This window comes from Arachis stenosperma, chromosome 8 (genome assembly GCF_014773155.1).
Source record: "Arachis stenosperma cultivar V10309 chromosome 8, arast.V10309.gnm1.PFL2, whole genome shotgun sequence".
In the NCBI taxonomy this organism is placed as follows: Eukaryota; Viridiplantae; Streptophyta; class Magnoliopsida; order Fabales; family Fabaceae; genus Arachis; species Arachis stenosperma.
The window spans coordinates 51,764,810-51,776,097 of NC_080384.1; the positions used below are offsets into that span (position 1 = coordinate 51,764,810).

Below are 11,288 nucleotides of genomic sequence, written 5' to 3' on the forward strand. Positions count from 1 at the left end.
TACAGTAGTAATTCAGGATAACTCAGGTCGAATGCTAACAAGAGAATCAATGAGAATCAGAGCTTATTCCAACCTAGCTGCAGAAGCAAAAGCAATGAGAAGAGCACTAATTTTAGCTAAAATCTTAATTTGGAGCAAATCCTAATAGAGTCGGATAATTTATCTCTCGTACAAGCAGTGAAATCAAAGATTTATATAGTAGAGATGGAACCAATTCTTTGAGATATCCTTGTTCTGGTAGAGGGTCTTCCTAGTTGTGGCTTCACATGGGTTCTTAGAGAGGAAACTAAGCTTGCAGATAGAGTGGTGAAGTTTTTTCTGATAGGCCAATTGGAAGAAAACTGGAAATGGAAGCCCCCACGAGAGATAGCAGAACAACTGTAGAGGGAGGCTACAAATCAGTACAGATGCTCTAGTTGAAGCTATTTAGTGGGCGAGACTCACAACATAGTGCATTCCAGAAATCAGAGGCAAGGGAATCTGAACTTCGCAGAATCACTGTAGGAGGAACCTGATGCGAATTTTGGGACTTGACCATCCTCTTTCAGTCATCAACAGTGCTGATATGACATAACTGAAGAGGAGAAGCGCCACCGAGAATAACATTAACACGCCCAGACACGGTAGCCAAGCAGAGAAGGAGAGATTGGACGCAGTCGGAAATCCAACGGGAGCTTTGTTGGCGATGCAGAAGGGCGGCGGAGATGCATTCGATGGCGGCTTCACCAGCGGACATTGGAAGCAGACATCGGCAGCAGATGTGAGTTATAATAGCAACGAATATTAGGATATAGAAGCAACAGATACTTTGAGACAGAGGGGCAGGGTGAAGCAGTGTCAATACAATCTCCGGCGTCGATGACGGACTGACGGTGGCAACTGTTACAAGCTAACGGAAATTATGAGAGAGTTGCAGAGAGGATTTTGAATCTTTCTGGGCATGATTGTGGATCCGGTTTGTCGACCCAAATTTGCTGGGTTATTTGGCCTTGGACCAAGACACCCAAAAAGAAAAAACAATGTAACTATTTTTTTTTTTAAATTATTTGTCTCAAATGTATAATTTAACTAAAAAATACATAAATAATTATATTTTTAAAAAATTTTGTTTTAGACTTTAAAAATGACTATAAAGTAATTATGCCTATTTTCTTTCAGGTTGCTTTAAGTTGAGTTTTTCTTTTCTATTTTAAAAATAACAATAATCGAATTCTAATATTTTAATTTTTTATCATAAAAAATTTGGTACTATAACATAAAATTACTCATCCTAAAATTTTAAATACCCTCATGACATAGTATCAACGAGATTACAATTAAAAATTTAGTAGAATTTAATTTTTTTTTCTAAAATTAGAAGTGATACTCAAATCCGAGATCTTTAAATAAAAATAAAAAAACTATATACCATTTAAGTTATAATTCATTGGCTTAACAAAATTCAATCCTTATTATTATATTAGTAGGATTTAATCTTTATTATTATTTTAAAAAATATATATATAAGTCAAAAACTAAAAAAAAAACTTAATATATATACAAAATCATCCTTCAAATTTAGAAAAAACTTTTGTATAAAAATATATATATATTAAAAATATAATTATTGATATATCTCTTTTCTATCGATTTAATATTTTGGATAAGAAGTTTTATCAAAATAGTGTAACTTCGACACACAATATTTTACTATATCTTGAGTAATTTAATTAGTATTATTTAAACTTCTTATTCATACTGACTAAGCAAGGCAGTCATAGTACTCTCTATTTTAATATTTTTTCTTCCGACTAGTATTACGTACGCAATATTAATTTCGATCACTTTCACACTTATCCAGTAATCAAGATTGATTGGCTTCATAATTTTCAAGTGTATGTTATATATGAAAATGAAGGTACATAATATTTCCTTAGTGTTTCTTACAAGTATAAACTAGTACTACTTTACATTTATTTGATAAATAATTAAAAATTCTATATATATATATATATATATATATATATATATATATATATATATATATATTGTCCTTTTGGCTTTTAAAAATTAAAAGTATTTATATATAATTTTTAACAGTTTTTTTCATTTTTCAAATTAAAAAATATAATTATATATATTAAGATAAATATTCAAATTTAAAAAATATTTGAAAAACCAAGAGAATAACTATTTTTAAAAATCTAATAAAAACCTATTTAATTTTATGCATGTGCATGTTTTTGTCAAACCAACGTATTTATGATAACATTAATATTATGCACATGTTGATATCACGTGCTACTATTATATTATTCACCGCTAATCAAACTCGTGACTTTTGAATATGTTATGTGCTCACATAGTTGACAAAAAATATATATATTTTTTCTTTATGTATGATGAAAATTTTCGTGACAAAAATGCAATACATTTCACCTGTCATATTGTGCTATTAATTATGGAATCATTATTTCATATAAAAGATAAGAGAACAATCAAATCAATCAAATCTAAAAATAATCATTCATGTTATCTAGTCTTTAATTTTAATTAATTTGTCCGACACATGGAATTTCTAAATTCTAACTTATTTTAGCAAATTCCAAAAGTTAAGGCAATTACCAATTAACCTTACACATGGCTTTGTTTGGACAAATATATATCTCATAAAACTTCTAAATTCAAACTTAGATTCCACATAAGGCATTAAGCAATTAATTTTCCAAATGGCTTCATTTGGAAAATACATATACACACACTTCACTCCACAAAACTAATATAATTAAGGATAAAGATAACTTACACTAACTAGTTAATAATAATTACAGAAACCATGTTTTTATTTGACTAGTAAATGTTATGAAATTTTATTTTATTTTATTTTCTTCCTTTTGTCTATTTTATGGACTAAATACATATGTTTAAATAAATATAATTATATATTTTGTATTTAATTTTATGTATAATGATCTCATTATTAGTTTATATAATAAAAAATCAAGATTATTTATTAGTTTGAATCTTAATAAAAATAAAACTAAATATACTATTTTATTTTACCTAGATTCTTAAGGTTTAATAAGAATCCATAACCAAGCATAAACAAAATGTCAAGATTTTGGTCCCAATAATATATATTAAAGTTACTTAATTAAATTTATCTATTAGAAAATTGTTATTAATTTATTATTAGAGTTGATATAATTATTTATTTTGCTTTTTTCTATTAACTTAAATTTTTGGAATAAGTAATATCATAATATAGTATGAGAGTTTTATATGTATGAAAGATTTAAAATTTGATTTTTGGTAAATTCTAAAAATTAAAAAAAAATAACATAAAGTAAATAAAAGTAAAAAAAAAACTTATTCAAAAAATAAAACAAATTTAAAAAAATTCTTACTTGATAGAATATTAGAAAAATATAATAATTTATGTTATTTTTTCTACCAGTTTAAATTTTTATAATAAGTGTTATTATACAATCTAATAAAAATATATTTAATGAATTTTGATTGAGAAATATCAAAAAATTATCCATTAACATCATGAATAACAAATTAAGATAATGATGAAGAACTATATCAAGATCAAGAATTAAAGTTTTTCAAATATGCTTATGGATTCAAATATTCTTCCGTTCTTAGATATTTTTTTTTAATAATGTAAAATGTATGGTACTAGAGTTGATGAATCTAAGAATTTTCATAGTATATAGTCATCTTTTTTTATTGGATCATTGAATTGAAATGACGTTAAAAATACATTGTAATAAAAGGTCATTTTTAATTTTGCAATTTCTCGAAGACGTGTACAGATAGAAGAATAATCACAGTTTTTTTTTTATAATATAAAGGGTATTTTATTCATTTCGATTGAATACAGCAAACAACAATAAAAAGTATATTAATACACACATGACCAACGCATATATTAGTTTATATTAATACAATAATTTAAGTATATTGTTTAAAAATACAGTTGGAAAAATAATACAGAAATGTTTGTAGTTTTTAACCAAATTCTTAAGTTCTTCTTTTTTTTCGGATGCAGCCGAACACTTCTTTTTTCTTTTCCTCCTTTTTTATTATTGTCGTTGTCGTCATCTTCTTCTTCTTTTACGCACTTCTTTTTTTAACATCGTTGTTGTCGTTACTGTGGTCACCATTTTCGTCTTGTTTAATTTCATCTTCTCTTTTTTTTCTCCGCATTTTTTTTTATTATCATCGCGTCATTATCGTCCTCGTCTCATCTTCATCTTCTCATTTTTCTACAAATATTCAGAAAACTAGAGTAGTACATAAAATTTTGATACACAATACATAAATTTTAGTGCATAACAAAAATTTTAATATACAACTATATGTTTAAAATATTGACTCACCCAATTAATAAAATATATGACAGCAAAATTTGTGTTTTATATATAAAAATTTGTATATTATATCGACAAATTTGTGTTACGTGTAAAATTTTTTGTGTTATATTTCGAAAATTTATGTTATATCAACAAATTTCTGTATTTTTTAATAAAAATTTATATACTCTAAAAAGCAAAAAAAAAAAGAAAAAGAAAAATGGTGATGTATATGCGTTTTTTTTTTGGGTTAAATTTTACATCAATTTAATTAGATTTGGATAAAAAAATGTTTGTACATGCAACATCATTCGTTAATTAATAGTTGGAATTGATCTGAACTTTCTTGTAAGCTTCAAAATTATTGTTTTGGGTTAATTATGCATGTAAACCGCCAAAGTAGGTTTCTTATATATTTTCATTTGGTCCAAATAATATTAGACCTATCTTTGTTTTAAGGTACGTATGAATTTGAAAATTTTAATTTTGAATAAAAAACTATCAACATTATGTTGTGGCAGTCATTAATGTTTGCTTTTGATAATTTACATTGACCGGCAACATACTAGTCACTAACATTGTTTAGGATATTATTGAATGTCTTTAGTATTTCTCCAATTGACTTGATAGGTACTTCATGACACTAAAAATAATAAGAGATTTAAATATTAAAAGATATTATGTGGAGTATTTTTGTATATTTTTATTTTTAATATTAAAATTTAAAAGTTATCTTTATATCATAAAAAGAAAATATAAAAAACACAAAAAAACCAATACAAATAAAATAACATTTCTTATATAAAATACACATCGGAGAATTATGTCATATAGCTACAAATTTGAAAAGAGAGCCACTCAAATAAAGACATTTAAAACGTCTTTTTTTAAAAATATTTTTTAATAATTAAAATTTAATACATATAATCGATTAGATGGTGCTATTTTTGTTATAATTAAGCTAGACAAATTAATTTGACCAAAAAAATAATGAATCAAATCTTAAACTGGTCTAAATTAATATTATTTTTCATAAAAAATGACTACAATATCCTTATTATAGAAAATAACTAAAATACTCCTATTATATATATATATATATATATTAATTTTAATAATCCTAAATTCTAGCCCTTTACTTCTCTATCATCATAAGGTTGGATTTAGAGTTTTCGATATATATATATATATATATATATATATATATATATATATATATATATATATATATATATATATATATATATATATTAGGAATATATTAGTCATTTTTTATAATAAGAGTATTGTAGTCATCTTTTATAAAAAATAATATTAATTTAGACCGTTCAAAATTTGATTCACTAGTTTTTCGGTCAAATTAATTTATCTGGACTAATTTTAACAAAAATAACACACGGTTTAATCGATTATATGTGTTAAATTTCAATTATTAAAAAATATCTTTAAAAAAAACGTTTGAGACGTCTTTATTTGAGTGGTACCCATTTAAAAAATGAGAGTCGTTCCTACTTTGAATTTCCATAGAAGGATATAGGTAAAAAGTTTTTCTTAAATAAATTAAAAATATCAGTATTTCTCAAAACAAATAAAATATCACTAAATAATTAATACCAAAATCAACTTTTTAGTAAATAAGAACCTGTTTTAGATTTCAAACGTGGACAAAGAAATCCTAGATTCTTTGCTTATAGAAATTTGATAATATTAAGAAGATAATTATCTAAAAATTAAATTTAATATTTATAATTTCTGTAATAAAATCGCTTATCTTAGAAAATTAAGAGGATAAATAATATGCTCCTTTACAAAATAATCTTTTTTATAATTTTTTTTATTTATCTTATACTATTTTTTTATTAAGATTCATCAAGAATTTAATTATAGATTTTTTTTGTTATAAAAATTTTAATATTATACTATGAAATAATCACTTTTCTTAATAAAAACTTAAACTAATAAAAAAAAACACATAAATAATTATATCTCTCTAAAATTTTATATATGTAATATCTAGCTATAATAACATACTCATATATCTAATATTATTATGTACCCAATTATTTCAGCAATAATTAAAAAATACAAAATAAAATTATTTTATACTGTGTTGTTAGACTGACGCTCTAATGTCCCTCAAACACTATTAACAAAAACTACTCTTATACGTATTATGTCATAAATCATATTTAATAAATAAACAATAATTTGATAAGAACACAAATAATCTTAATATCTAACAATTTTTATATATTGGTCACCGTTTTAATTGATTATATATTTTGTTTAGTCCATCTGCCTTTTGTTCCAAGGTTCCTATATAGCAATATTCAATATATATAAATGTATAGACATAGTAAGTATAGCAGCCCATGATTATTAAGAATATATATAAATGCATGGCTGCTACGATCCTAATATTAAGATTCTTGTTTTGTTTTGGGGAGGGGGATGTTCTTAAAATTATTATTTTAAGAGATCAAGTACAGTTTTAGTTAATTAGGTTGATGAAGATACATTAATTAGGCTGCTTCAACACAAATATTGATTAATTAGGATTATTTAGGATTCAACAGCAGCTCAAAATGTAATATATATTTTTTCGGTAATACCAAAATGTAATGGTTTAATAAAGACCGTAGATACACAATAAAAAAGCATGTGGTAATAAAAAATTATAAGATATTTATTAGTAGAGGACACGAAAAATTATATTTCTAACCTATTATTCTCGCTCTCTTTTTTTTTTAAATAATGCTCAATTTTTTTCTTTTGGAAGTAACGAAAATCAAATTATAATTTTTTTATTATAATAAAAATTTTGATAATATATCATAAAATTATTTATCTCAAAAATTTAATATGTTAAGTAAGAATATATAAAGAGTTATATATTTAATACTTTTCACGTGCTTATTATATATTGACGAATAATTTTGTTTAATATTCTAAAAAAATAAGAGATCAATTTCTTAAATTTTTATGTTTGTTAAGAATCAATTCGAGACATTACTCTAAAATAATATGCAACTATATGTATGTATATAGCATATTATATTACCAATATAATAAGAACCTTTTTATATTTATTGATGATGACTTTTGAATGCGTAACATATAAATACATGCTAGATTATACATTTATACTACTAGCGTTTATTATAGTTCGCGGATTTAAATTTCTCTATTCGCTAAAAAAAATACCTCTTCTAATAAATTACACTATAAAAATAATGACAATGTCATTATTTGAATTCTTCTTTCTATTTGTACTAGACTACCCGAAAATAAACAAATATTATTCCATGTATAAGTTGGAACGAATATGTATACGCTTATACCTATATCAATTTTGTTTGATAACTAGTATGAATAAATTAAAGTCCGTAGTCTCTCATTCACAATTGACTGCGTAATAATAATAATAATAATAATAATAATAATAATAATAATAATAATAATAATAATAATAATAATAATTGATCCGTTATCCTAAAATCACCTTATATCAACAACTTTGAAATTAAAATCGGCAGGACATGATAACTTTTTTACAATTTTTTTCACACTCAACCCATTAAATTCTCAAATATCAAACTACCAACAAAGAATCCATCAAAATCAGTAACAGAAATACGAATACCAACCTGAAAAATATTTTAATATATACAAATGATTGATATTCAGTCACAAGGATACGTTTTATTTCACTCTTTATTCTGAACATCTCACATTCTTATTTACTTTAGCATTGAAATTCTTTGCAGGTGTCCAACGCCGTCTCTCCATAAAAAGACGACGTTCCACCCTCTAATCTCAAGAGAAAGCTTGTTCAAGTATAGTAGGATAAGCAATACCTCGAAGATATCTTTCACGCAGAAATAATAATAATAATAATAATAATAATAATAATAATAATAATAATAAATAATTCTTAATCGACTAAGTTTAAACAATTATAATTAATATTAATTGATTTTTATTTTAAAAAAAATAAAAATTTAATAATTATTAATTAATAATAATTTAAAAATCAGAATTACTAATTAATGACAAATTGAGTCGTAATTAATTGATTGGGTGTTAATTATCTACCAAAATTTTTATGCTAATTATGCATGTGTAACATCTTTTTCGGCTGATTACATATTGAAAATGTGTTTCTCATTAGGTGGTTATCAAGTGGATTAGAGAATCAATCTTCAATGTAATCATGTTCATATTTATTTCAATCTTTTTAGGGTTTAGCATCGATATTCAAATTTTATTACAAAGAAATCAATTAATTCAATCCGATTAAGTATCCCATTATATGTATAAATGACTCGGTGAATAGATAGAATGACTTGATCATTAGATAGAATAAAATTATTTGCCTTTTGGTTATAAATAACCTTTTTGGATGAATATGAGTAAAGGTTTGAAAATCGAATCCATCATCAAGTTAGTAGTGTTAAAAATTCAAAAAATAAATAAAAATATAATCAGGATTAAATTGGATATAGTGAAATGATATATTTATGTATAAAATTATATTTCTTTAAAATTTTGTGTAATTTATTATTTTAATCATATTAACCGCTAAAAGATCGTACCGATTCAATCGATTAATTGTTTTTTTGGTTTTTGATAGATTTATTGCTAAAAGATTTATACCTTGAAATAAACTAATTTGTTTATTGTGTCAAACTAGCTAATTTAGTATGATTTTTAGAATTATATTAATAATAAAATGTTCTCATTTTTTTATTTTTCTTTTATTTAGGATTTAAGATTTAGGGTTTAGGATTTAGGATTAAAATTTTTTTAAGACTTAATTATTTAAAAAATTCTGAAAATAAAGAAAAAAGTAAAATAAATTATGGCTGTCATGTGAACATTTGTGGTCTGAACTGAAACTCTGAACTAAGGAGAACTCAAGAGCGATACCCTTTTTTTTGGTCAACTTCAAAGCTTCATTTTTGGTCTTGGTCAACGTCAAAGTAATAAACTCAGATACAAACAAGTGTTCTTTTTGGGCCTGATATGATCCATGTAAAAAACTATTAATAAAAGGTCCACCTAAACATTATTGGAGCATGCTATTCTTTTAAAAATTTAGACCAAAGCTATTTTGTGGTCTGAACTGAAACTCTGAACTAAGGAGAACTCAAGAGCGATACCCTTTTTTTTGGTCAACTTCAAAGCTTCATTTTTGGTCTTGGTCAACGTCAAAGTAATAAACTCAGATACAAACAAGTGTTCTTTTTGGGCCTGATATGATCCATGTAAAAAACTATTAATAAAAGGTCCACCTAAACATTATTGGAGCATGCTATTCTTTTAAAAATTTAGACCAAAGCTATTACCAAAAAAAATTAGGACCAAAGCTGAAAAATAAAATAAGAAAATAATCTAAAAGAATGATTATCCAATCAACGGTGCGTCTTTAGGCCCGTTTTATTAAACAGACAGAAATAAGTTGGGTATTTTATTGGTCTATTGCCCTGAATATTGATGACTGTTATAAAGGGTATTTTAGACGTTTCGCCTGTCCCACGTGCAATTCAAAGCAATCCAGTTCAGTTACAATTGGAGTCGTCTTTCTCGCGCAGTTGCCACTTGCCTGATTCCCCTCAAGTCTGCAGATTGCAGAATTTACAAATCCAATTCCCATTTTCATCCGTTTTCTGATTCCTAATGAGCAACAATGATCAGAGGTTGTTGAACCCGAACCCGAACTCGAATCCGGAAAGGGTGCTGGCAATCCCAGTGAAGAAGACTGATCCGGTGGAGCTGTACCGACCGTTACGCGAGTTGGTAGCGAGAAAATACTCAGAGAGCGATGCACAGAAAGTTGAAAGCGTTCTCGAAACCCTAAACAAATGCCGCAGCGACATGGTGGAGCGGGGGGACCTCTCCCTTCCCATGCAACGTGACTGCCTCATCCACTACTTCAAATGCCTCTGCATGGTTGAGCCACTCTTCACCGCTATCTCCTCCGACGCCGATTCCGAACTTATCAACTTTGTCTGGTACGACGCCTTCTACTCTGAGCATAATAATGGAGTCAGCTCGCAGCCCAACAGCATCCAATTGGAGATGGCTGCTGTTGTCTTCAACCTTGGCGCCGTATGCAGCCAGATTGGGGCCTCTTCCGACCGCACCACCGCCCTTGGCCGTCATCTTGCAATGGACGCCTTCAATGCTGCCGCCATATTCTTCTTGAAACTCTGGAAGGATCTCGTCAAGGACGTCTCCGCCACCCTCGACTTGACTCTCCTCTTCGTCGAGAGTCTTCACTGCCTCTTCTCCGCTCAGGCTTTGGAGCTCAAATCACAGCAACAACTCAAAGACAACAGCAGTTCGGCTTTCGAAAAATATAGATGTGCCGTTTCGTTTCAATCGGTCAGTTTTGCCCCTAGACTGATTTTACATTTTATTTTTTTTTATTTTAGATTTTCAATATGATGATGATGATGATGATGATGTAGGCTTCTGAGCATTATCAGAGAGCGTATGATCTGATAGTAGTTGATTCGGTTGCAACCGAGCATGTCCACAAATTTGACCAAACCTGGATAACTCATCTTCATCAGAAGAAGGAATTCTTTCAAGTGGAGGCACGTCAGAGGCTATCATCCGTCCAACCCATATCCCAGCCACTTAGATCATTCTCATCTATCTGTGCTCTTGATCATGATGCAGAATCTGTCAATGAAAAATTAGTTAGAAGGAGTATACCTTGACCTCGTCCTTTCAAGATTATGGATGGTGGAAAGCTGGTGGCTAACCCATGGGACATGCCTCCTCCTTATCCAACATATGTTGCAATCCCCTCATCTTCGTCTTCGTCTTCGTCACATATTCTGGCATTGCCTTTGAAGAAGAGTGAGCCGTTGGACCTCTACGAGTCCTTGCGCAATTACTTTGTCCTCAAATACTCTGAGAGTGTGGCAAAGAGTGTAG

The 11,288-nt window shown here is 27.2% G+C and overlaps 1 protein-coding gene across 1 annotated transcript; it reads left to right on the forward strand.

Moving 5' to 3' along the window:
- Positions 1 to 10,019: 10,019 nt before the first annotated feature.
- LOC130946181 (vacuolar-sorting protein BRO1-like) lies at positions 10,020 to 11,068 on the forward strand. Its single transcript, XM_057874856.1, has 2 exons — positions 10,020 to 10,727; positions 10,814 to 11,068. Exons 1-2 carry the CDS (start codon positions 10,020 to 10,022, stop codon positions 11,066 to 11,068), a joined length of 963 nt encoding a protein of 320 aa, XP_057730839.1.
- The last annotated feature ends 220 nt before the right edge of the window (positions 11,069 to 11,288 follow it).